The sequence below is a fragment of the Mustela erminea genome, chromosome 6 (genome assembly GCF_009829155.1).
Source record: "Mustela erminea isolate mMusErm1 chromosome 6, mMusErm1.Pri, whole genome shotgun sequence".
NCBI classification, from domain to species: domain Eukaryota; kingdom Metazoa; phylum Chordata; class Mammalia; order Carnivora; family Mustelidae; genus Mustela; species Mustela erminea.
In genome coordinates, this window is record NC_045619.1 from 73,355,530 (window position 1) to 73,382,495 (window position 26,966).

Consider the following 26,966-nt stretch of genomic DNA (forward strand, 5'->3'; position numbering starts at 1 on the left):
GTTGATTTCCCTTAGATTCCAGTTTTGGAAATGATGTCCTATTAATAGTTGAAGCAGCTTACTGATTCCTAATTTTTCTCCTGAATATTCTTTTTTGGTTTTATCTTGCTTATTAGGGACTAGATCAGTTGGAGACTGGTTAGGTTGTTAAAATTAAATTGAATGTTTGTTTAAAACATCTAAACTAGAACGAAGAGACATATGCCAATCTACATGTGATTTTTGCTACATTGGGAAGTCTAAAGATAAAATTTAAGGAACATGAATTAGTCTATAGTCTTCCTGTGCATTTTTCTAGTCTGACCCTATATGTTAATTCCTAGGAAAGAGTTGATTCTGAGCTGCCACCTCCTCTCCATACTGTGACTCCACCATAGTGTGGGGTTCCAGGTTCCTCCAACTGTCCTTCTGCATTCCAGCAGACAGTCAGAGAAGAGGACTAGCACATCTCCTGGTAGGGGTGCAGAAGCCAGGCCTGAGGTGACACATACCACTTCTGTTCACAAAATTCTGAAGACTGTAGTGACATGGCTCCACCTAAGTGCAAGGGAAGTGTGTGTCCAAATGAAAATGATGTGGGATTTGGTTAGCGTTCAGCGCCGTCTCAGTCAGAGAGCTGTCGTGCATAGACACCTGTGAAATATGCACATATCAGGCTGCCTGGGTGGTTCAGTCCGTTAAATGCCTAAGCGAGGCTCCCTGCTCAGCAAGGATACTGCTTCTTCCTCTCCCTGCCCCCAGCTCTTGCTCTCTCTCAGATAAATACAATTTACAAAAAAGAAACAAACAAAAAGAAACCTGCACATATCTGTGTCAGTATCCAGCAGAGCTCTCATTCAATATGTGTTAATTAGTGGTAAACTTCCTATTAGATATATAGATGAATAAAACAGTATATGAAGACTATATGTACAAGGTGATACTCAATATTTTGTTCTACTCTAACCTAAGATAACTTGAGATCAAATGGAGTTACTTGACCCATTCACCTAGTGTTTCAAAACACAGCCATCAAATGCAAAGTCTGGTAGAAATTGTTGCAGAAAATTGTAAGCAGCAGTAATATTGATAGAAGTAATGTCAGATGATATACATATATTTTTAAAGATGGTATTTATTTATTTGTCAGAGAGAGAGTTTGTGTGCACAAGCAGGAGGAGCAGCAGGCAGAGGGAGAGGAAGAGGCAGGCTTTTCTGCTGAGCAAGGAGCCCAATGTGGGACTCCATCCCAGGACCTGGGGTCATGACCTGAGCCAAAGGCAGATGCCTAACTGACCGAGACATCCAGTGCCCCCAGATGGTGTATATATATTATAAACATTCCATCTGAAAATAAGACATCCTCTGGTATATTATTAGGCAACTATGAACAACTTTGAATCAAAAAAGAAACAGAAATATGTATACATAACTCAAAATATCCAAATGAGGAAGCATAGAACTCTTGCTACAAACACTTGTGGTAAGACACCTTTTTGCCCGAAACAGGTATGTTTACTGCAGTTCTCTACAGAAAGAATGAGCTTTCTACAGAGGAAGTATTTCTGTGTGTGTATGTGTGCATGTGTGTGTGTGTGAGGGGGTGATTTTATCAGTAACCAGTTCTCTAAAAAAATGTTGCAGGGGTGCCTGGGTGATTCTGTTGGTTAAATGTCCAACTCTTGATTTTGACCCAGGTCATGATCTCAGGGTCCTGGGATTGAGCCCCACATCAGTGTCCCTGCTCCCTGCTCAGTGGGAAGTCTGCTTTTCTCCCTCCGCATCCCTCCAAAATAAATAAATAAATCTTTAAAAAAAAAAAAAAAGATTGACAGCATCTGCCCACTTAAAAAAATAGGTTATTTCAAGGTTACTCCATAGGTGGCTAGTATGGTAGTATTGATTGCAATACCACTTTTTTATAGAACTGAATACATTAAGTTATAAATTTTTCAATTATGGCCAACTAATGGTAATTGTAGTAAAACTTCTTTCAATATTAACTTGTCTTTGAAACTACTTGTTTAAATTATTTCCAGTACTATATATTGCACAGTAGATAACACTGCAATTACACTGAAAGTGAAACAATGTTTAAGGGCAATGTAGTGATAGGCATAGTAAATCCAAAGGGAGCAAAACCTCCTTTCAACAAGGTCTGAAAGGATGCATTAAAAATTAGGGGGTATTTCCTTCTCCTCAGTGGTGTGTCTATTGAAGTATCAGCCAAGTAGACTGAGACAGTTGAATTGCCCTCCTGAAAGGTTACTTCAGGAGGACTGGATTAAGGGCTAACCTCAGTTTGCTAGGGGAGATGTTACCTGGGTGAAGGACCATTTGAATAAATGTGGAGTGGTTTCTCAGGTGGAAGTGATGGCTGGGGAACTTGATCTGCTTGAGTTGGAACGCTGGAGTTCTTGGAATGTCCTTTCCCCTCCTATCTCTGTGATTTTGGAACACAATCCCTTCATTATTAGAGTCGCGAGTTTTTAAGTGCATATAAACCAATTTAACATGTATTTTCTTCAATTTGCTGTTTAGCTAGTGTTAAAACAACAAATTAAATGGACTCTAACGTGATTACTAATACAGTCCTAAAAGTGTTCATGGTGATGGAGGGTTCTGATGCCCTTCTGGAAATCTGTGGATTGTTAGCACCACCTTTCTCTTTTACTTCCACACATCCCTCTAGTCATCTCTAGTCTGATCATCTCTAGTCTGATGCTTCTGGTAAGATAATTTGATTCGGTGAGACAAGGACAGACATTGATGCAGAAACTCGAGTAGGGATTCTAGGTCTGCAGCGACTCACTGTAGGTTCCGCGCTTTGGTTTCCTTATCTGAAATACTTAATTCACTGGGTAGCTCTAGGACATAAATAAGATTATTATCGAGCGCCCGGCACAGCGGCGTAAGATCGCAGGTGAGCGCGGCCGACCTTTTGAGCACCCAGGTGTGTGCCGCAGGTGCGCGCCTCTCGGCCAATGGGCGTGCCCGCTACGCGCCGGGCGGGACGGAGGCGGAGCCGTCCGGTGAAAACCGGCTCCCGAGCCGCGCCCTGGGCGCTTCCAGCAGCACTGCGAGTCCTTGGCTGCTTGCCCGGCTGGAGGCGGAGGCGGCGGCGCGAACTGCCTGTACTCTGCGCGCTCTGCGCTCCGCCCTCGGGGCTTGCGGCCGTCCGCCTGCAGGGAGGAGGGTGGACGCAGCCCGGCCGGCCGCTGCAGCGGCGTCAGGTGAGTGCGGGCGCCGCAGAGACTGAGGCGTTGCGGCAGCACCGGGAGTCCGAGCCAAATTCTCAGCGCGGCCCAGAGCGTCCCGGGAAGGAGGGGACCGCGGGGCACTCGCCGAGGGGACGCCGGCGCCGAGCAGCCCGCAGTCGCCCCTCTTGAGTCGGACCTAGCGTGGCACGCAGGCGACGCCCCTCCGGGGTCCGGTCACCCCGAAGGAGCCAGTCGAGCGCACGTTTGCTGACGGACGAGCGTGATAGAGAGGCGGGAGCTGCGAGCGAACCCGGCGCAATGAACGGCGAGGGCGGCTACAACTTCAGGCGGACGGCTATACGGCGGAAGCCCGGTCCCTTCTGCCTGCCGCTGGGGACCCCTCAGCCCTGGAGACCCTCGGGGTCGCACTGGGGACGGCCCGAGACGGACGCCTTCAGGAGCCAGGCACCTGCGGACCGCCCAGGTGAGTGCCCCGCGGGGCAGGGGCGGGCGGAGGCGTTGCCGCCGGAGTAAGCCGCGCGGAGCGCCCTGCAGGTGCGCGCAGTCTCCTTGCTGCTAAGGGAGCCCAGTGGGGGGAGCTTCCCAGACAGCTGAGCCGGGCCGTCCACCCCTTACCGATTGTGTCCCTTTCCCCCAAAGATTGTGTCCCTTCCCCCAAAGGACCTTGGGCAGGAATCCGCGGGGGGCCCGAGCTTGCCCTGGAGGTCCCTTATCAGGGAATTCCGGGACTTATAGGTATTATTTTAAAAGTTTGGCTACGAAGTAATAAAGCCCATTCTTTTGAGACACTGAAGTTTAAGTTTCTTAGTTAAATTCCTGCTTCGGCAGACCTCGTGAAGGACTAGTACAACACATGTAGTCTACTTGTACTAGGCTGATGTTCCCCTTAGTCCGCTCGCGTAGTTGTTGATAACCTGGGACCAGCTATCCTGAGGGCTCCGGTTTTCGCTTTTGCAGAATACGCTTGACTCCCACCTTACGTGTGAAAGGCGGCGTCTCTCATAAGGAAACAGATTCCTAGTATCAAGAAATGGAACTATTATTGCTCTTTTCGTATAGATAAATTGAGCTATCACTAATGCGGTATTTTGAGTAGTGAATTCTCGTCGAATCTTAGTATTGGAAGAAATCCTAAAGATCTGTTTCAAGCCCTCGGCATTTCGGAGGGGAGCTTGAAACTATGTGGAACGCTAGGGATTTTTCTTGATTTTTGTGCTCCTATCATACTATAGCTAGAAACGTTTTGTATGTAGACCAGTTATGAGACAAAACCCTCATTCACGCAGCAGAAACGCAAATACTTTTATTCACTTTCATTTTGTTTTGATTAAGCAAATGTGTCGTGATTATTTAAATGTGATAACTGTTGGAGTTTTAAAATTTCTCTAATCCTTGTCCTGAAGTTGTAGTTAGTAGTCATAGGGTAGAAAAACATGATGGATGATTTACAAATTTAAAGCCACATTAGATAAGGGCAGAAATAGTGATGTGAGAAAATAATGCAACCAAGTAACTGAATTACAGCTGGTTACCTCTCAATTTCCTCAATTTCCTCTTCTGTGAAATGAGGACAGTGAAATCATCTCTTCTAGATTTAGGTGTGATTCACTCTAAAATGAATGGAAGAGTGTTTTCCTTTCTTAGTGAATATGTTTTGCTTTTTATGAAGTTATTTACACATTTTAAAATTGAGCTACCATTTTTTTCTTTTTTTAAGTGTGATCTCTACATCCAACATGGGGCTCGAACTCATGAAGCCAATGTCAAGACTCTCATGTTCCTCTGACTGAGTCAGCCAGGTGCCATGAGTTACCAATTTTTTTTTTTTTTTTTAAGATTTTATTTATTTATTTACCAGAGACAGAGGGAGAGAGAGCGAGCGAACACAGGCAGACAAAGAGGCAGGCAGAGGCAGAGGGAGAAGCAGGCTCCCTGCCGAGCAAGGAGCCCGATGTGGGACTTGATCCCAGGACCCTGGGATCATGACCTGAGCCGAAGGCAGCTGCTTAACCAACTGAGCCACCCAGGCGTCCCAGAGTTACCAATTTCTTAATCACAGACTGTTTTCAGTTTTGAGGGCAATAGGATTCAAGTTCTTTACATCATGTTTTTATTTAAAATTACATTACATTGGTTTCCAAACTGAATAGGTGAGCAAAAGATGAAGTGACTTAGAAGTAGGAATGAAAGGAGTTGTTGCAGGCTATAAATAATCTTATATAAAGTACCTTTGCTTATAGAAGAAACAGTCCTTTTTTACTTCAGAGAAAATCCAGAACACTTTTTTTTTTTTGAAAGATTTATTTATTTTAGAGCGTGAGTGAGTGCACATGCAGGGGGCAGGGCGGTGGGTGGGTGGGACAGTGAAGGAGAGGGAGAGGAAGAGAGAGTCTTACCCACCTCCACACGGAGCATAGGTTTGATCTCAGAACTCTGATATCAAGACCTGAACTGAAACCAAGAGTTGGTCACTTAACTGACTGCCACCCAAGTGCCCCCACAACAGTTTTTTTCTTTTTCTTTTTGAATTTTTAAAAACTATATTTCTTTTACAGAGAGAGCAAATGAGAGCAAGTGGGGGAGGGGCAAGAGAGAAGGAGACTCTCAAGCAGAGTCCCCACTGAGTGGGGACACTGCCTTGGACTGGATTTGATGACCCTGAGATCATGACCTGAGCTGAAACCAAGAGTTAGACACTCAACTGACTGAGTCACTCAGACACCCTTTTTGTTCTTTTTAAAATGGTAGGTAGGGTCGTGATAGGGAGTAGAGGTGCAACTCTTGATCTCCTGGTTAGAAGTTTAAACCCCATGCTGGGTGTAGGGATTACTTAAAAATAAAATCTTTAAAATAGGGACGCCTGAGTGGCTCAGTGGGTTAAAGCCTCTGCCTTTGGCTCAGGTCATGATCCCAGGGTCTCGGGATCAAGCCCCGCGTCGGGTGCTCTGCTCAGCGGGGAGCCTGCTTCCCTCTCTCTCTGTCTCTGCCTGCCTCTCTGTCTACTTGTGATCGCTGTCAAATAAAATCTTTTAAAAAAAAGTGTTTAAAATAATAAAATGATACGTAGAGTGTAGCAATAACTTTTCTAGTCTGTTACATTGTCTTAATATTGTCTTAATATTGTTTACACAAACTCAGAGTTCTTGCTGCTGTTAGTTTCAAAGTTGAAAAGTGAAAATGACTTAATCTTCCAAGGTAAGATTGTTCCTCTTTACCAGGATATATAATCTATAGTATCTATTGGAGAATGATCCAGTGTTCTGACAGGAAGTCTTAACCTATTGAGTGGCCACGCCCTATTTAACTGGGTAGTGTAAAAACATTTTAGAAAGCGCTTCCTTCTTTGAATAAATCTGCCTCCCTATTCAGTCTCATCCAACCATTATTTTATAAGATCCTCTCCAAATCAAAATCTAAACCAGGTTTAAATCTGCAAGGAGTGCCAGTTTCACTGCAGCACCTAGAAAAGTATTTATATATGAAACCACAGCATTTAGACCCATTACATATAGAGTGGATGTTACTCATAATTGTTACTTTCCCTCTTAAAGAAGGAACAAAAACTTGAGAGGTCAAGAGCTTAACAGAAAATTCAGTTTCATGGTATTGTGTTATATCTATGATTGTGAAACCCACTAACTTTAGAGTTTTGTGATTTTTCCCCAGGGGAAAAGAAAAAGTCTACCAACTGCATATGCTGTATATACCTGGCTATAAATTTCCTCGTCTAGGTGAAGCAGACAGTTGAGGTGATTAAGATCTAGGCTTTGGGGTCGTATAGCATCCAAGTCCTAGTTGTGTGAATTGGACCAAGCCTCTTAATTTCTCACTTTCTTCATTTATAAAATGGAGAAAACAGTACTTTAAAAGATAATAGAAATAAATGGCACAAAGCAAACATTCCAGGTAGTATCATAACAAGGAATCTTTATTCTCTGTGTCTCAAAGAATCTGGCACTAGGATACTCTAAAAATACTTGTTGAATGAATGAATACCCTCCCCCTATAATGTTCATAATAATGATCTTTTTTTTTTTAATTTATTAAAAGATTTTATTTATTTATTTGACAGAGAGAGATCACAAGTAGGCAGAGAGGCAGGCAGAGAGAGAGAGAGGAGGAAGCAGGCTCTCTGCTGAGCAGAGAGCCCGATGCGGGCCTCGATCCCAGGACCCTGAGATCATGACCTGAGCCGAAGGCAGCGGCTTAACCCACTGAGCCACCCAGGCGCCCCATAATAATGATCTATTGAGTGTGTTTTCTGTATGAAATACTATGTGATACACACATGTATATGTATATGAATTTATTTTATAACAGTCCAGATAGTAGCAGTAGTATGCCCATTTTACAGCTGAAAAAAATGGAAGCACAAAGAGTTTTACTAACTTGCTTGGAGTCCTAAAACTGGTACTTGTTTTATTTTTTTTTTTTAAAGATTTTATTTATTTAACAAAGAGAGATCACAAGTAGGCAGAGAGAGAGGCAGAGAGAAAGGAGGAAGCAGGCTCCCTGCTGAGCAAAGAGCCCGATGCGGGGCTTGATCCCAGGACCCTGGGATCATGACCTGAGCTGAAGGCAGAGGCTTTAACCAACTGAGCCACCCAGGTGCCCCTGGTACTTGTTTTATTAGGATTCAAATTCAAGTGTGCTTAGAGTCAAAGGTGATGGTCCTATACATATAACATTAATCATGTAATTCCATTACGGAAAAAAAAAATCCATAAATTTAAACGGTTACTTGTATACACATAAAGTAAGATGAAAATTTTCTGTTGTGCTTCCCCCAACCCCATACTCTGAATACTGGTTGCCCTTGATGGTGGGGAAGAGTTGATCTAGTCAGTTCTTTGTTTTGTTTTGTTTTTTCTGCTATCATTCAAGGCAGCTTATTTCCGTAATTCTGTAGTTTTATGGGAATCCTGAAGGCCTTTATTGAAGATGACTTCCTGTAGAAAATATTTGTTTTTACTTGCAACCTAATACTACTTTTATTAGGCAGGCATTTCCATGACTTGAAGATAGTGTAAATTTGAGTTCAGGCTTTCTCAGGGGAGATCAGCATCATTATCATCATTAATTTTTCCACTTGGTGTAGGGGCAGACTTTATCGTCAGTTTGCTGTGATGGCAAATTTTTCCTAGGCCACCTTTTTATTCAGGTGTAGCTCTTTCAGTGTGGAACATTGGTGTCTGGTTTGAGGTTCAGTCCTTTCCCATTTCACAAGGTCAAGGCCAGTCTCCCTCTCTCCCGCAAGCCCCTCAGTTCTTGGGCTCTAGGTTCTTGGGAATGGTATTGCCCCCAGGGTAGCACGGGCTTACGAATTAGTTTGCCATTCAGGTTTAGATTTACTGTTCTTTTTTTTTTTTCCCTCTTGTCCTTGGGAACCTCCTTTCTTATAATCTCAACAATAAAACTACATTTCAAAGCATAACTGTTGTAATGTATTCATCATCTGGGTACTTTGTGGCCATAGATGTTTCACATTGTATGATGTGCTAGCTTTACATAAGTAGAGTTTCTTTTTCTAGTTCTCACCATGGCTGGAGTACTTGGATTTTCAACACTTAACTCTAATATCCTGAGTGATGAAGATGACTTCTTTATCCATCTTACTTGGATTTCCTTCCAAGAGCTGTTAGTCATCTCTTAAGGATGATGTCACCACTGTTGGGGGAAGGAGGGATGGAGATTTGGGATCCCGGGATGAGCACTTACTGTGTATTGAACACTGTCTCTGAGCCAGGACCATGTGTGTTTTACTTCCACTTCTTATTCTTATGACAATCCTATAAGATAGGTTATATTATCCTTTTAGAGAAAAAGACCAAGTTTCAGAAAGTCTTAACTTGTTGCTGTACAAATGGCCTAATCTTCAGGGGCAAGATTTGAACCAGTTCTCTCTAGCTTCAGTGCTCACATGCTTGACCCACTAGTTCTGAAGGTTTCCCAGGGCTTTGAGAGGCAAAGTGCAATGCAACAATGATGTGTTATGTATTTAGGACTAAGATTATTTGTGACGTTAATGAATATAATGATCTGAGCAAATAATTTATCTGAGGATTTAGAGTAAAATAGCAGTGTCCTTCAGTATTGTTTATGTTTCTTGGAAGCTGCTTAAAGATGGACTTTGAAATAAGAAAGTCCTTCAGAGGGGCAGGAACCAGGAAGCGTTTTCTTACTTGGGTTTCCTTCCAAGAGCTGTTAGTCGTCTCTTAAGGAACAGCTCTGCCAACTTGTGAACCTGAGGACATTCAGAGACTTATTCCACATTTACTTATTTGCTTGCATTCTTCCTCTGCTGATGGAAACTTAGGTTCATAGATCCAACTGGTGACAGAAGAGGATGTGGGACTTTTGGGGAATGGAATTAAGGGTCTGCCCAAAGCCCTGGACTAATGGGGCACTAGATTCCTTCCTTGTTATAGTCAAGGTTGTACTGAAGTTCTTCTGTACATGCGTCTGCTGAAAAGTTGCTTGAAAAAGGAGTCAGACATGATGCATTTAATTTTGTGAGTATAGTGTGAGATTCACTCCGTTTGGACAGAAGCTCATGAACCTGTACTTTTTAAAAAAGTACATCAGATAATTCTCATGATCTGTTTGATTTCCAAATGTTCTCCTGATGGCTGCATCAGAGTTACTTGGAGTGCTAATTAGAAATTCCCAGCCGCACCCTAGGTATAATAAGTCAGAATCTCCAGGGGTAGGGTGAGAAAAGCCGTATTTTTAACAAGTGCCCCAGATGATTCTGATGTGTAACCATCTTTATGAACTCCTGTGCATTCCCAAACATGGGCAAACCCTGCCTTCAGTCTTGAGCACAGGCAACCAAAATTTGCAGGTGCAGAGCAAAGAGTAATCTAGATGGCTTCTCAACTAGCACATCATCTGGGCCCTCTGTAACTTTTGGCAAATTTTCTGCCCCTAACTGGCTGATTCTTTTTTTTTTTTTTTTAAAGACTATTTATTTGACAGACAAAGATCACAAGTAGGCAGAGAGGCAGGCAGAGACAGAGAGAAGGAAGCAGGTTCTCTGCGGGGCTCGATCCCAGGATGCTGGGATCATGACCTGAGCCGAAGGCAGAGGCTTTAACCCACTGAGCCACCCCGGTGCCCCTAACTGGTTGATTCTTAATTGCATTTTTTTACATCTGTTATAGGTCTTTTCTACTTTGTCTTATTTCTCAGCCCCATCGTGTTCCTCTTGAAGGAGACTTTAATTTATGCAGATGTACAATTTATATCTGACTGGATTATCTGATATGAACCCACGTACCTTCCTTTCACTTCAGACTTGGCTTCTTTGTACTTGATAGCTGACCTCTTTCTCCGGTGGACAGATTGGTCCTCAGCCCCATTTCTCCTTTTTTACCTTCCCTGGGCTGCATGCCTCTTTACTATCCCGTCCCGGGCTTGTCCCTCACCCCCTCTTTTCCCTCCAGATGAGGTCTGCCTACACTTTATACTTGGAAGTTCTTTGGAGCTATCACCCAACAGCTTTCTCCCTTAAACTACTCTGTACTTCCCTTGTTGCCTCCACTGCTTTCTTCATCCCAGTCACCCTGTCTTTCTCCTTACTTCCTCTTCTTTTCGACTGGCTTCTCTTCCCAAGCTGGTATTGGTAGGTAGTCTAGGTCAGCTGTAGATTCCCAAGTATCCTCCTATAGGCTGTTTTGAGACCTTTCTCTTAATTTCTCTGTGGTGTTTGCTTCCGTTTTTTTTTTTTTAAATGTATTTATTTATTTGACAAAGAGGAAGAGCGGGGGGGAGAGAGCGCACACTGGCAGAGGGAGCGGCAGGCTCCCTGTGCTGGAGCGGATGGGGGGCTTGATCCCGGGACTTCAGGATCATGAACTAAACTGAAGGCAGGCACTGAACTGATTGAGCCATCCAGGTGTTCCATGTTTGCTTCCTTTGAAGGCACTTTTCTTGGTCTTGATTGTTATCTGAGTTTATTATTGCACCAGATCTCTAGGTTTCTTCCTCTGGCTAGCCCATTTTTCTTCTTGCCCCATTATTTCCTGCCACCTCTATTCTTTGGTGGTGTCATTCCCCACCCCCAACCCCGGGCTTCTGTAGCTTATCTATACTGCTCTGCATTTTCGAGAACTGGCTTTTAATACATGTTAATGTGCTAAGGGTACCAAAGTGTGACTTCTTTTTCTGCCAGCAGCACAGCCCCTCCTCCTAACTTTGCTTGGAGGTGTTACTAACTTTTAAGCTTCAAAGTTTATTTTAAATCTGCTTTTCTCTCTTGTCTACTTGCCACCCGGTCATCTGCCATTTCTTACTGACTCACCTTCATTTCTTGATGGTGGCCTTTGTCTTATTTCAGACCAGCTTCTAACCAGTAGTGTTATTATCCACCTCACACAGTCCCATTAATTTTCTTAAATCTGGGTCTTGATCATAATCTTCACATTATCAGCCACCTTCTGTGGCTCCCCAACTGCCTGTTATTGATGTCTCTGTTCTAAAATGATCACCTTAGTGATTCTGGGTCAGACTTCACCAGGAACCTGTCAGTATGAAGATGGACCTTTTAAAATTCATGCAAATATTAACTCTTATTTGAACTCTGAAAGTTGGACTAGTCATACATTGATCACACCTGAGAAATTGTGTGTGTGTGTTCAGGAATAAATTTGGCATGGTTTGAAGAGCATTGTCTAGAATTAGTTCTCTGTTCCTGGACTATAGTTGAAGGTGTGCACATCACCAACAAGTGTTCTCGTGCCTGTAATCAATTTTGTATTGCCTCACTGATGCAGGAATGGAGTGGAGAAGACAAACCCAGCTGCCATTCCCCCTTATGCATACCCATGCATTGAAACCAAACTCAGCTTCAGCATCTGCAGAATCTTGGGAGCTGCCCCCATTCTGGGGAATGCATTGAGCCACCGGGCAGCCTTGCTGCAGACCAATCCGCCACCTGCTCTGCAAGGCTGGGCTGTTCTCTGGGACCTCTAACAGGATTTTGGGTTAGGCCACATGTTAATAGTAATCCTAAAAAGTGCAGTGACTTTAAGAAAAGGTTATTTGTATTTTTAAAATGTATGCTAGTGAGTGTATTTAGGAGTGGAAAGTCCCAAATAAATAAGATGCCCTAACTGAAGGATACAGAGGGATCATGCTTATAGTTTCACATACAGTGCAAAATGGTGTATGTGAGTTTATCAAATTATAGCCAAATTCAGTTAAAAATGCATTTAATTTTCCTATCAAGGATTTTTGTAAACAAAGTCATCTTCATTTTCCCTGTAAAAAGTTGAGTTACCTGTACCTTTTTTTTCCCCTAAATTATGCTACATAATGGTATCATATTGACAACATACTATACTGATAAATGGTATCGGGAGTCCAAAGCTGAATGAGACAGATGCCGTGACCTTTAGTGATTTCCATCCTAGAAGGAGGAATATGATCTATAATAAACACCAGGGTGTAAGTTAGTATTGTGTATAAGAGCAATAATTAGTGTGCTTGTAGTTCAGGGGAAGGAAATCTGTACCAGGTTGGAATAACGATTTCATCTCCAAGTTCTATTCAGAGCCCTTTGCCAGTTACCTCCATCTGTATCTCTGTTCTCTTTTCAGATCCCTGTACCCTGCACTACAGAGTTTGCCTCCTATAATCCCACTAAAGCTAGGGATTCTTCAGTCCTTCAACAGATATTTCAGTGTTTACTATGGATCAGGCATTGTGACAGGGTCTAGAAATCAAGGTGAGAAGAACCCATGATAAGAGCTGAGTGTGGGCTTTGGAGTTAGACTGGCTGGGTTTGAATCCTGCTCTAGTAATTAACTGGCTGATTTGGATCTCTTTTTGGCTCTGTTCTCTCATCTATAAAATGGGAATATTAATATTACCGCATCCTAGAAATGTTGGCAGGATAAAAATTGATATTCTTAAAGGGCTTAGAACAGTGCTTAGGAAGTGTTCAGGTAAGTTTCAGTATTTTTGTTGGGATGAACACAAGTGCTAGCTTCACAATCTGGCGTTCTCTTCTCATTTCCCGTGTCTGTCTAGTCTACTGCTGTCTCACAAGATTGTGATTAGTTGCCTCCAGTCATCCCCACAGAGTGCGAGCTCCTCCCCAAGCAGCAGGCTATGCTGGGCACATGTCTTCCATCCTTTTACATCCCCTTCCTGCTCAGCCCCACCCCCCCCCTCGTGAAAGTGCCTCTCACTGCTGACCTCTGTCCTCGGTCTTTCCTCTTGTGCTGTCTTGAGTCCCACTTTGATGTCAGAATTCCCTAAAGCCTGGATTGTGTCACAAAACCATCACCCTCTGCCTCTGTTTCCTAACATTCTGGCCTTCTCCTCTTTACCATGCTGCTTTTCTGGTGACACAAGTAGCTGCTGGGCATCTTGCAGGATCGATCCACAGATCTCCTGGTCAGGATATGAGGCCCTCCCTCCCTTAACTTTCCCTGACTATTTGTTGTCTGTGTTCCTAGAAGAAAATCTTCCTGCACTCACTCTTCCCAGCCAACTCAAGTTGCTGTACCTGCTGTCCAGTCCCTAACTTGTGTGGTCATTGCCATTACTCCTTAGGGGCTTTTTGAAGTCCTTTTGAGGACTCAATAAATATTACATACACAGAAGAACCCTGAATTAGCTTGGCACATTTTGGTTCAGCATGAGAATTTTCTAGCAACATTGCCAGAAAATGGAATTAGGTTCCTTTGCTGGTTGTGAGCTTCTTATTAATGAGGATGCTCAAGGAGGGGCTGGGGGACTGAGCGGCTGAACTTAGAGGAGATATGCTGTCTCTCTGGCCTGTGCACCTTGTGCACAGACCCTTCTTGCCTCAGTGCTTCTCTGCTTTCCTTCTGAGTCTACACGGTTCCTGTGCTCCCATCAGCAACATGTGTTAGGGAAAGCATGGGAGTGGTGTACTTCGGTCTTTGAGAATTCATGTACTAGGTGTCCTTTTTAGGTTACCGGTTGTGCTTATTCAGGTATTCTTGCTGCTGTTGATATGTCTTGAGTAAGAGACCACTGGAGTTGGGAGGACCTGGGTGGTTCCTGCACTGGAAGACCCCGAGTGCTTTGTTGTAGAAGTTTTGTTCTCTTCTAGCTTTGCCTCTTGTTTTCCATTCCTGCTGCCCTCCTTTCTTCCTTGCCCACTTCCAAGCCTTGTTCTTCCTTGCCTGTTGGGTTTCTCACTAGTAGGACCTGTCTTTTAAGGTCAAAACTCTTCCCTCCCCCTGCCCCAAAACTCTTAATAATCATTGTCTTTCTGCCCAGATCTAATAGGCTTGTCTTAAAAGCCATCTGAGCGGTAGGTGCTAGGTATGATCAGAAGCAAGGTTTTAGCTTCCAGCTCTTATAGCAAAAGATGGGACTGTGGAGCAGCTGATACCTGAAATAGCTCTATATTATTTTCCAGATCGTAGTGTGTTTCATCAGAGCTAAAATGTATATTTTATCACATTTTAACATCTCTGAAATGGGATGCTTTCTGTTGATGGCATTAAAAAAATTGTAAGATGGTGAAATGTAGATTGGCCTGAATTTAAAAACCTAACTGCACAATATTTACTGCCTCTAAATAGTAGTAAAGATTACGAAATATATTCCTGGATTATATAACTGAGAACATCGACTAACAGCTTTCCTCTTCCTCTCCTCTAAACCCAAAACATACTTTGCATTGTTATCTCTCTGTATCTCTGGCAACTTCTTCAGCCTCCTTAATTATAATTACTATAAGAGTCATAATAATAGCTGCCATTTATCCAGCACTTTGTTGGTCAGACACTGTCTTAAGTACTTCATGTGCATAAACTTACTCATTACAGATAGAATCCGTAATCTCCACTGTAGAAAAATGGAATCAGGGTGCCTGGGTGGCTCAGTGGGTTAATCCTCTGCCTTTGGCTCAGGTCATGATCTCAGGGTCCTAGGATCAAGCCCCACATAGGGCTGTCTGCTCAGCAGGGAGCCTGCTCCCCCCCGCCCCCCGCCTGCCTCTCTGCCTACTTGTGATCTCTCTTTCTGTCAAATAAATAAATAAAATCTTAAAAAAAAAAAATAAAATAAATGGAATCAGAAGCCCAGGCAGACTCAATAATTTGTTGAAGTTCATATGGCTGGGCGCGTCAGGATGTAAACTCATGCCCTTAACCCCTGGACTTTTCTCTCTCTCTCATTAATTTCTTATTGCCAGTTTTTAACATCTCTGAACCTAAAGATATTAGTTGTTGATTTTGAATAATGGAGGAAATACATTTCTCTGATAATTTTGTCTACTTTATCTATAGTATTAAAAACAAAAGCAATGTTCTGGCCCACTGTAGCTAGCAAGGAAGGAAAAAAAAAAAGATATTTTCAAGAAGAAAGAGAAACCTATTCTTAAAAAAGATTCTGGAGATGGAAATGAAAACCAGAAATAGCTTCCTGGTCTTTGCTGTGCAACCCGACTCAGGAACACTCACCTAATTCAAGTCAAGTCCTCTACTGCTTTCTTTCTAGGAAGTTTTGATTAGACTAGATCCTACCTTTAGCACAGTAATAGTGACCTATTGAACTTGGATGGTACATGAATGGTATTGATTTTCAAGAATCCTGTTATTTGTAGATGTGCTGTGAACAGGCAAAACTACTTTTCTCCTAACTAATTAAAAAATAGAACTATAGTATATGCTTATATAATAGATCATATCTACTATACACGATATGTGTATATGTCTAATGTTAAATATATCAATATCATGAACCTACTGGTATTTGCCATTTTAATTTTTCAAAGAGAATTATGCATAGCTCCCTCTTCCCCCACTCCTAACATCTTAGTGTAATAAAAAACTGGGTGTGAGTAGTCACACTCAGATGCCCGCCGCTGTGAAAGAACTCGGCAACTGACAAGGGTGCTAATTAGAGCCCCTCTGTAGTCCTTTTATAGGAAGTGGCAAACTCAGGCCACTGGTTATGAAAACAGTGAAAAGAAGGGAAGAGAAGGATTCGGGGGAAGCAAGGAGGAAACTGCCAATGATGGCAGTCATTGTTCTGAAGTCAGTGTGGTGCCCAGTATAAGCTCCTTTTCAGTGGAGAACTAATGCCCGTTTCCAAGTTTGGGAACTGAATGGCCAACTTGCATGTTTTTGTTAACCTGGGAGATTTGCTTTAACCACATGGTGGGCACTGGGGAGATAGAACAAAGAATTCGAAAATTAAGATACTGTTCTAATCCCTACTTCTCTTCCTCATGGTCTTGACGGTAGCTCATTTCTATAAATCTGAGAAAATTATATTGGCAATTACATGTATCTTTGCACTAAAAGCTCTTGTTTTAGAATATTCATCCCTACAGATCTTTTGTTAATTGTCCATTTCTGGCAGAGATTTCTGGGTCCTACTATTTATACTTTTCCATCTGGAAAAGGTCTCAAAGCCAGTTCCTTACAATTAGTTCCTACAAATGTTATAGCAGCTCATTCAGAAAATAAGCTTTGTCATGGACTTTTAGAAAAGCTTAATAGTTTATATCTGCTTATTTTCTCTTATCCAAAAATACCTCTGCAAGAACAGATGAATAAATTATTCCTCTTTATTTTTTTCTTCTGATATTTCCTCTTTGCTCATGTGTTAAATGATACAACTTATTGTAGACCTGAAAGTCTTGACTAATAGAAGTTTTGGCCACTTGAAACATCATTTTTAATGTTAAAAAGTATTGAATTCATCGGTTTCATGTGTTTACTTACATTTGCCTTTTCACTGAGGACCCTCCCTGACCACCTGATTTAATGTTGAAAGCCTCGCTTCCACACTTCTCTCCTCGATCTTTTGTTCTCTATAACACTTGCCACTATCTCTGTTTTTTTAAGTTTTATTTTCTATCCCTGCCTCTCTTGCCCTAGTGCATATACTAAATTCCATGAGAGCAGAAGGTTTTTGTTTTTAAGATTTTACTTGTTTGAGTAGGAGAGAGAGGGAGGGGGAGAGAGAAAGAGGGAGAGCTCATGCATGAGCTGGGGGGAGAGAGAGAAGCAGGGTCCCCCCCGAGCCAGGAGCCCAACGTGGGGCTGGATCATGGGATCATGACCTGAGCAGAAGGCAGAGCTTAACCAGCTGAGCCACTCATGCACCCCAAGAGCCGGAGGTTTTGTCTGTTGCATTCTTTTTTTCCAGGGTGCAGTCAGGATCCCCGTTGTGGAGACTGCCCAGCCTAAGCCTGCAGACTTGGGAGACAGGGAGGTAGGAGGTGGGTGTGTGTGGCGTGTGTGGTAGAAGTGAGCATAGTCCTGAGAGAGGGGGTGTGAGGCCGAGGCCCTTCCCAGAGCACTGGTGGCTGCAGCAACCCAAACACTCTTGGCTGAGGTTTTAACAGGAACAGGTGGAGGTAGAGTGTGGGGTCAAACTGATTTTAAGAATAAGGTAGAGACAAGAGTTGGTGTGAGGTCTTCAGTTCATTAAGTTGAAACTATGGATTCTGAGAAGCTTTCTTCATCACCTCTTTTAGTAATTTGTTAAATCACTTTGACATGAAGATGAAACTTTATGTTAGTATAATGAGAGCAGTGACTTTTGGTCTCGGTCCCTTCCTGTTTCTCCAGTACCTAGAAGAGTTCCTTGTTCACTGCGTTTTTGTGAAGTTGAGCAAGAGTATAAAAATGTAGCACTCAACATAGGCTTTCAATATGTCAGCCCAATATTTAAAAATCTGGCTAATACACACGTTTTATCGCATCTTACCTTAATTGTTTTCTTTACTCGGTTTCTTTACTTTTCCAAAATAGAGTTCCTTTAAATAAGTTTTTTTTGGTGCTGTTGAGAAGTAATTCAATTTAAAAGTGTATAACTTTTAAAAGTTTATTTGTTTGATATACAAAGTATCCTTTAATTATAGCTGTTGAAGTTATATCTCTGAATTGTTTCTTTGAGACAGAGTTGTATCTTTGAAAATCTCCCCTGGGTTGGGGTGGGATGCGAAGGAAGAATCCTTTGACAAGCGGAGGGATTAGCTATTTGATCATGTACATTTAATCTGAACTACAAAACAAGCTGAGCCTTTTCCCTTGGTTTTCTAAGGTTTCTCACAGGACCCAGGAAGGTTTCTCCTTCAGTTCTTATTTATTAGTACATTCTAAACTTTCCATCTACATTTATATAATGGAGGAAGACCTTAAACCACGCTAATTTGTTCTGTGTTAGCTTGCAGTAGATCTTCCTTAGCTACGAAAAAGTTAGTTATCCTGTAACTAAAACAGTAACTACAGGTGAGCAGTTAATCATTTGAATACAAAACTTTTTATAGCTGGAATATCTAAAATGGTTTTGTTCTCCTCCCCATAAATTTAATGCACATGAAAATAATTTTAAATTCATAGGCTAAATTCATTTCTTAGCTCCTTTATAATAGTCTGGCGTTTTCACAGAAGAAAGCTTTAATTATGCTGTCTACAGGAAGGTCACTTCCTTCATGTAAATTAGGATTTTTGTGTATCTGGGCCCACTCTGGTTTCTTTATAGGCATAATTAACTTAATTGCCTTCTCAGTTCTTCGTGCCAGGGGGCAGGGAACTGATTTAAACTTCTGTAGATACTGACATTTAGAAAATGATTAACTTATGAACAGAGTTCAGGTTTATTCTAATGCAAAAATCTGTACAATGTGATGAGGCATCATCTGGTGTTTTGATGAAATTTTGTCTGTGCCCTGTATATAAAGTCAGTAGTGGACAGTAGTGGAGTAGCAGACAGATGAAAGAAAAATTCAATACAATGATGAATGTTAGAAATTTCTTTTCTGAGAGGCGTAGCTTCATTTCTTGAAAGTGGGACAAACTGGTTAAGAGTTCTGGCTCAGTAATCATACAGGTCTGGGTTCAAATCCTGCCTCTGCTACATTACAGCTTGAGCAAGTTGTCTTACCTCCCTAGGGGTTTCTTTATAATTAGGATTATAATGAATAATGAAAATATTCATAAGGTTGTAAGGGGTTGAATGAATGGCAAGTTTAGTACATTTACATATTCAGTCCTCAATAAATGCTGCCTACTAATTATATACAGACTATGTATGTGTGTGTATGGTGGTGTGTACATTTTTTTTTTTAAAGATTTTATTTATTTGACAGACAGAGATCACAAATAGGCAGAGAGGCAGGCAGAGAGAGGGAGAAGCAGGCTCCCAGCCAAGCGGAGAGCCCGATACAGGACTCATCCCAGGACCCTGGGATCATGACCCAAGCCGAAGGCAGAAGCTTTAACCCACTGAGCCACCCAGGTACCCCGGTGTGTGCATTTTAACTGGTAATTGGAATTGGACTGGGCTCTTTTGAAGACATCTGCTAAAACTAATGTAGCAAAACTTCTAGACAGATACCCACAGTATTTAAGTAGAACTAGCAGATTTCAAATTAGGAAGTGTTTTTATTAGCTCCTAAAAATCTTACAAAGATTTTAATCTGTTCTTAGTTTACAAAGTTATGCTTACAAAGTTTTTTAAAATATCTATATATTCTCCTTATTCCTTGAAATATCCTTTTGGATGTTTCACATTTGACCTGTGTCTTTTCATTTTCAGTACAAGTGAAATATCTTTCGTAGACCCACAATCTTACTATTGCACATAATTTCACTCATTTCACTCTCCCATCATCCTCTGTACACTCTGTATACCACTGATATATTGTCACCATGAAAATTATTTTTCATAATGTTGCTCTCCAGTGTTAGGGTTAGGAGTTGGCAGACAATGCTTATTTACTTCCTTTCATTTTAGAAAACAGTACATTTACATTTGCATTATAAAAATGGCTTGGAAATACATAGCACCTGACAGCATTGTACCTCTATAGGTCAGTCTTGAGATAACAGTAGTAACTATTAGGACACCATCCCACCTTGGAAAAGGAAGAAATATCTGCTCTTAAAATAATGTTGAAAGCTCTGCACTTAATTCATGTTAGCCTTCATCAGCAAATTCTTTAAGCTTGGTTTTACTTTTCCCCACTGTTCACAGCAGATGAAAAGCCACAAATTAGGAGAGGCAAGAAAGTCGGTCTGCAAGAGAGTGACTACAGGTGTGTGCTTTTAGACAATACTCCAGAAATTACCTGATAATCTGGCATAAAGAATAGAAAAAAATTAGATACCATCCAGTGTTTCATTAATGGGTATTCACAACTATATCTTTCTCAATAAAAATGTTAAATAATGTCCAACATTGTAAAAGGCAATAGTATATAATTTCCTTAAAATTTCAACTGTAATAGTTTTCAGGTATACCTTCATGTACCAGACTAGGATTATAGTGTAATATAATAGAAATAACAATCTGGCTGTTAAATCATGACCAGGCTGCTGCTGCTGCTGCTGCTGCTGCTGCTGCTGCTGCTGCTGCTTCTTCTTTTTTTTCTTCCCTGTGGTTTCCATTGGCCTATCTCTTGGGTCTTTGTGAGAACAAAGCAAACAGTATAGGTAATGGGTTTTAAAATTCTCTTCAAATGCTAGTGGTTGGTAAACAGGATTTTCTTTATCAACCCCAGTTATGATGTTTAAGAGTACTGCCAATAAGGAATTTAGTTGGGGCAGAATTTCTCATCTGCACTATTGGCACTCTGGGCTAGATAATTCTTCATTGTAGAGGCTGTCCTGTGCATGGGAAGATGCATAGTAGCATGCCAGCCTTTACTCACTACATGCACGTAGCTCTAGACATTGCCAGATTTTCCACTAAGAGACAAAATTGCCCCAGCTTGAGAACCACTGGTTTATTGTAAGTGTATTTATATTAGGTATAAACTTAAAACCAAATGCATTGCTAACATTGTTTTAGCCATGCAAAGATATCCAATCACCATCATCTTTTTTTGGTAGTTCTGGGTACCTTCTGTTCTCACTTTTTTTGTTGAGTGACGAAAGAACTGCCTATATTTGGATATTTGTTTCCTACTTGTTTTATGTTGTCCCTATTGTGACTTTAAAGTACTGAAAAAGACGTCTATGACTCATAGAGGGGAGTATACATCATTGTTTTAGTTTCTCATTATCAAAGCTTCTAAACTTTTTGGTAGGGCATATAATTCTTAGTAGAATGCCAAGTGCTGGTTGAAGAGGAGAGTATTTGGAACTTGCCGATTTGTAGCTGGTGCCCTGGAATAGCTGATACCCTTAACACTGGTCTCTGGATATGCCGATCAGCACGGACAAAGTGGGGCAGAGTGCCAGAGAATCTACTAGGGAGATGAATGTTGCCAGCCTTTGCTTCCTGCCAACCACAGAAGGTGTTGAAGGTTGCCTTTCTCATTTTTTTCTTCTTCCTCCTCATTCCATCAGGAGTCACATCATTTTTGTAGTGGTTTTACAGAAGCATTAATTGGACCAGACGGGTGGGCAGGAGAACCAGAGAAGGCTGGGGCAGTGGGGAATGCTTTGAAGGAGAGCTCTGAATAGGTCTAGGAACAAGTGCAGAGTGTAAGAAGCACATGGGAGACCAGAGAGAGCTTTAAGAGCTGTTGCTGTGGAGTGGGCATTGTGCTTAAATGTCTTCTATATGCCAGGTGTTGAGCAAAGCGCTTTCTTTGTGCAACTTTATGGAATTCTCCCTCCAATTTGCTGAGGTGAGCACTGTTCCACTCATATTATAGATCAGGATACCAAGGTCTTGGAGAGGTGACTGACTTGCTCTGAGTCTCACAGCTAGTGTATGGTAGAACCAGGAAGCACATCTAGGTAGGTATTTGTAAGGAGATTACATACATGGTCACTGTTGCTTTTTGGTAAGATAAATGTAAAATCACCCAGGCATGTCTCAAACCATGGTTTCTGCCTACTGCCATCTTTATAGATCTCTGGATCCGTACTTAGAGAATTATTTTTGGTGATATCCGTTCATGAGCTAGTAGTCCTCTGGTTTTGTGGAATGTTTTTACAGTAAATTCCTCTGCCCCTCCTACTTAAAGTTCACTGAACCATCAGCCCTAGGATCTGGTCATGGTGGCTTAGCTCTTTTCTGTCCCCAGCCATTCCTTAGCCAAAAGTTTTATCTTTAGAGCACCATTCTTGTTTGTAAATTTTCATGTTCCTCAGTGTTCTTGCTTTCTGACTAAGAAAAGGGTCAGTCAAAAAAATCTGTTTTAAGAGAGTTGTAGTACTTGATGTAGGAAAGATGTTAGGGTTCCAAGCCAATAGCCAAGGAAGAATTCTTGAGACATCTTTGGTGCAAAAAGGGGGTTTTGTTAAAGCACGGGGGCAGAGTGCCTGGGTGGCTCAGTCAGTTAAGTGGCTGTCTTCAGCTCAGGTCATGATCCCAGGGTCCCGGGATGGAGTCCCACATCCGTCAGGTTCCCTGCTCAGTGGAGAGTCTGCTTCTCCCTCTGCCCCTCCCCCTGCTCATGTTCTCTCTTGCACATATGCACTCTCTCCCTCACTCAAATAAATAAATAAAATCTTAGGAAAAAAAAGAAGAAAAAGCACAGGGACAGGTCCTGTGGGCAGAAAGTGCTGCACTGGGGTTGGGACCGGTGACATATATACTTTCAAGTTTGGAGGGGGTTAAGGATAACATAAGTCTCTAAGGAATTTTGGAAGCAAGATTTCCAGGACCTTGAGGGGGCTAGCTATTGTTGGGAAAAGATCATTTATTACTGTCTAATAAAACCTTAGTCATGAGACCCTTTAGATATATATCAGTGGGTCATATGCTTTGGGGATGACTGCCAACATACATTTTGGGGGATAGAGATAAAGGAAGTTTCCAAGGAATTTTTATATGTTAAAGTTAAAGACTTACAGGATCCTGGGGGTCGGGCTAAGATTGCCTTTTGCCCTTAGCAAAGTATTAATATTAACATCAAGTATTAATATTAACATCAAGCCTGACGTTCCTAGAGGAATGTCACTCTGCCTGCTTCCAGGACTTGTCAGTAGTGGGCTGTAAGTAGTAAGGAAATTTAATGTTTCTTTTGCATTTGTTTCCCACATCAGTAGGGGTAGTCATCAAAAAAAAATGAAAATGAACCATAGTCTTTTGCACTTGATTGTGATAACAGTTTTGAAGAAGGAGCAGTATTTGAAAGGGCTTAAAACCAAATCAAAGTAATACGTTGTGAGGTAGTGGATTTTTGTTTGTTTTTTGGTTGTTGTTTTTTAGAAAATTGACAAGGTCTCTTTTTAAAAACCAGCTTTATTGAGATATAGTTAAAATACTATACACTTTACTCATTTAAAGTGAATAGCTGACTTCTGAGGTGGAAAAACTTTGGATTATTTCAGTATAGTTCCGTAAAGCTCTGAATTAGGCAATGATTTCTGACAGGAGTCTCCGTTCTTCAGAAGTGCTTAATTATGGAAAAGTAGGAACAAGGCAAAGATCAAACAAAATGGGTGGCATTTCTTCAGAGATCAGTGGAAAGTTTTGGCAACCCTTAAGAAGACACTCTGTCCCAAATTTGTAATGATTTAAGTGCTTTCTTCCAAACTGCATAACATTTGAAATGGTGATTGATAATGCATGAAGACATGGTTGGCTTATTAGAATATCTTTCACAGAAGCTTAGCAAATTGAAATAGAAAAGCAAGGGTCCAGGGTGCCTGGGTGACTCAGTCATTAAGTGTCTGCCCTAGGCTTAGGTCAGGTCGTGATCCTGCAGGGTCCTGGGATCATTCCACATCCGGTTCCCTGCTCAGTGGGAAGCCTGCTTCTCTCTCTCCCACTCCTCCTGCTTGTGTTCCCTCTCTCTCTGTGTCTCTCTCTGTCAAATAAATAAATAAAATCTTAAAAACAAAACAAAACAAAATAAAAAAAAAAAGGTCATTAATGAATAAGTTTCTGTGCAAATATTTGCTTTCTTTAACACTTCCCAGTTGAAGACTAAGCGGTGTGTCATGAATTGGCCATGAAAGAATGTGAGACAAATGGAGTATGAAGATGGTTCAAAGGTTCTTAAAGAGCTAGGAGAACATGTACTTGGCATAATGAGATTTATTAGAAAAAATGATATCCAGTGATGTCTTTAGTGAAACCTCTTTAGTCCTTATCAGAAAAAAAAAAAAACCCTTTAAAAGAATATACAGTCTTCATAATACAGCTCTTTAAAAGTAAGTTTTGACATGCTTAGTATTTGTAAAAGCCTGGGTCAAGGTTTTCTTTTCCATTTACAAAATAGGTATTTAGGAAGTTGAACTTTGACTTACATAATTCTTACCCTTTGACCATTGCTTAAAAATGATGAGGTTGAAAGTTGGAGGTTGCCTCTGGTACAATAGCTTTTTATATGGGTACGGACTGAAGGAAACAGCTAGCTCATGATAGGATTATTGAATTAAATCTTTTGTTTCTGTGGGTGCTGAAAATGGCAGAAAGCCTATTTACTGCATTTCATCAGTAGGTCTTTATGCATTCATTATTTTGGGACTGAACTTACATGTTTCACGTAAGCAGTCACTGAAAATGAGGCCCAAGTTGAGACTGGGAATTGGGCTATACTGTGAATTGTGAATAAGATACATATTCTTTCTAAGTTTGAAATTTCTTTGCTAAATTACTAAACATGGAGACAGATCTGTCTATTTATGTATCTGTCTCTATGTGCTTCTGTAAGGACCTCCTGCCTGTGGAACTTCTGATTTTTCTACAGAAGACCAGAAGCGGGAATTGTATGTAAAAATTTCTTGATGGTTGCCACTAATGAAAAGTTACTTTGTTTTGTGGGCCACACTAACCTGCTCTTTATAGTGGTGTGCACTCTCAGGCTAGGTGGTGTGGTTATGATTCTGTTGTCCATGGAGAGACAACAGCAGCACCTGTTCAACACACTCAAAGTTGACAAGTCTGGAGCGCAGGGACGTGCTGCGGTCCTGCAGCGGGACCCAGAGGAAGAGTGTAGATGGGAAGTGGCATTGATCTGGAGCCTGAAGCACAGGTCAGATTTAGAGGGGGGTCAGTGAGGGGCACACGTCCTGCCCAGAGGGGGAAAGCACCAGCCGATTACTGGGAGTGGCAGTTGGTTCAGTGTGCCTCCAGCCTTCTGCTCTGGAGATGTCCCCAGGAGGAGAAGAAAGATAAAGCCAAACGCTTCCCATAATCTGTGTACCCCCACACCCCCAGGCTCTCAAAATGATTCATGCACTATAAGTTAAAAAAGAGAATGTGAAAATTCAAAAATAAGAAAAATCAGCTTTAAGACAGGTCCCCTAGACTGACCGGATTGTTGATTCTTTTTTTTTTTTTTTTAAAGATTTTATTTATTTATTTGACAGAGAGAAATCACAAGTAGACAGACAGGCAGGCAGAGAGAGAGAGAGGGAACCAGGCTCCCTGCTGAGCAGAGAGCCCGATGCGGAACTTGATCCCAGGACCCTGAGATCATGACCCGAGCCGAAGGCAGTGGTTTAACCCACTGAGCCACTCAGGCGCCCCTGGATTGTTGATTCTTAAAAAGTCTCGTGTGGGGGCGCCCTGATGGCTCAGTGGGTTAAGGCCTCTGCCTTCAGCTTGGGTCGTGATCCCAGGGTCCTGGGATCAGAGCCCCGCATCGCATCAAGCTCTCTGCTCAGCAGGGAGCCTGGTTCCCTTCCTCTCTCTCTGTCTGCCTCTCTGCCTACCTGTGATCTCTGTCTGTCAAATAGATAAATAAAATCTAAAAAAAAAAAAAAGTCTCGTGTGTAGTGGAGCTGCTGTCCTGAGTAGTCTCACATTTTACTTTTAAGTAAAGAGGATATTGGCTGAGTACCAGAATAAATAAAGGCTTTGGTCCCTTAAATTTTGTGTTTCCTTCACTAGACTTTCATATTTTAGAATCACCTTTATATTTCTCAGTAGTTTCCTGAGGTGTGGTTGGATGACTCAAGGTTACTAAATTTACTCTTTGACTTTCCTGGAGTTCAAGTTTATTGTCTTTACTGTTAAGCATTAGATTTCTGGTTTCAAGGTGAGGCCAGTGTGCTGTATGAACTATTGGGTTGTATTAGGTGAGACTATCTGTTCCATTTGCATTGTAGGAGATAATCTAACACAACTGAAATTAAACGTACAACGGAAAGGCTTAGCCTTTCTAGTCCTGGGTCATCCATTAACTTGCTCAGTGACCTAGGGCAAGTCACTTACCTTGAATGTCGTGTGATGTTTTTCATCTGTTAAATAGAGATGTGTAGCCAGGTTAAATGCCTGATAGAGCAAGATTTGGAACAGACACACTCAAATGCTGTCCCTTCCCACCAGTGTACTGTCTGATTTATTCACCTTGGAATCCTAGTGTGGTGCGTCATACATAGCAGGTTCTCAAGTATTTGTTGGATGAAATCAATATGGAAAAGAAATCCACCCTCCTCCCCCACCATGGTACTAGAAGAGGCAGAGATAGGTATCTTCAGTGTTTGTTTTGATGAGTGTGTGTGTGTGTGTGTGTGTGTGTAAAAAACTCAACTTATTGAGAGAAGGACACAGGTACAAGACAGAGAACTGTGTGGCAAAAATTAAAAGTAAGTGCTTGCCTGATCTGTTCCCAAATCTTGAGGTCCTGCAGATTGTAATCTTGGCCTTTTTTATGACTTTACTTGCTCATTCACTTTGGTTGATGCATTTATTTATTCAGAACTCATTTCTTAAGCACCTGCCAGGTCTTGAGTCCTGGTTTAAGCATGACGGTGGCTAAGATGAATTAGGTTCATACCATTAAACAGACCATCACCATTTTTTTTTAAAAGATTTTATTTATTTATTTGACTGAGAGACAGAGAGCATGAGAAGGAAGAAGGTCAGAGGGAGAAGCAGATGCCTTGCTGAGCAGGGAGCCCCATGCGGGACTTG

At 41.7% G+C, this 26,966-nt stretch overlaps 1 protein-coding gene across 2 annotated transcripts in view; it reads left to right on the forward strand.

Annotated features, from left to right (window-relative positions):
• Positions 1–3,161: 3,161 nt before the first annotated feature.
• FGD4 (FYVE, RhoGEF and PH domain containing 4) overlaps positions 3,162–26,966 on the forward strand; it is a 202,178-nt gene continuing 178,373 nt past the window's right edge. For both annotated transcript variants that reach the window (XM_032349951.1, XM_032349952.1), the window contains exon 1: positions 3,162–3,663. In XM_032349951.1, the coding sequence (XP_032205842.1) occupies positions 3,498–3,663 (166 nt within the window). In that variant the 5' untranslated portion in view covers positions 3,162–3,497. The remainder of the gene's footprint in view (positions 3,664–26,966) is intronic.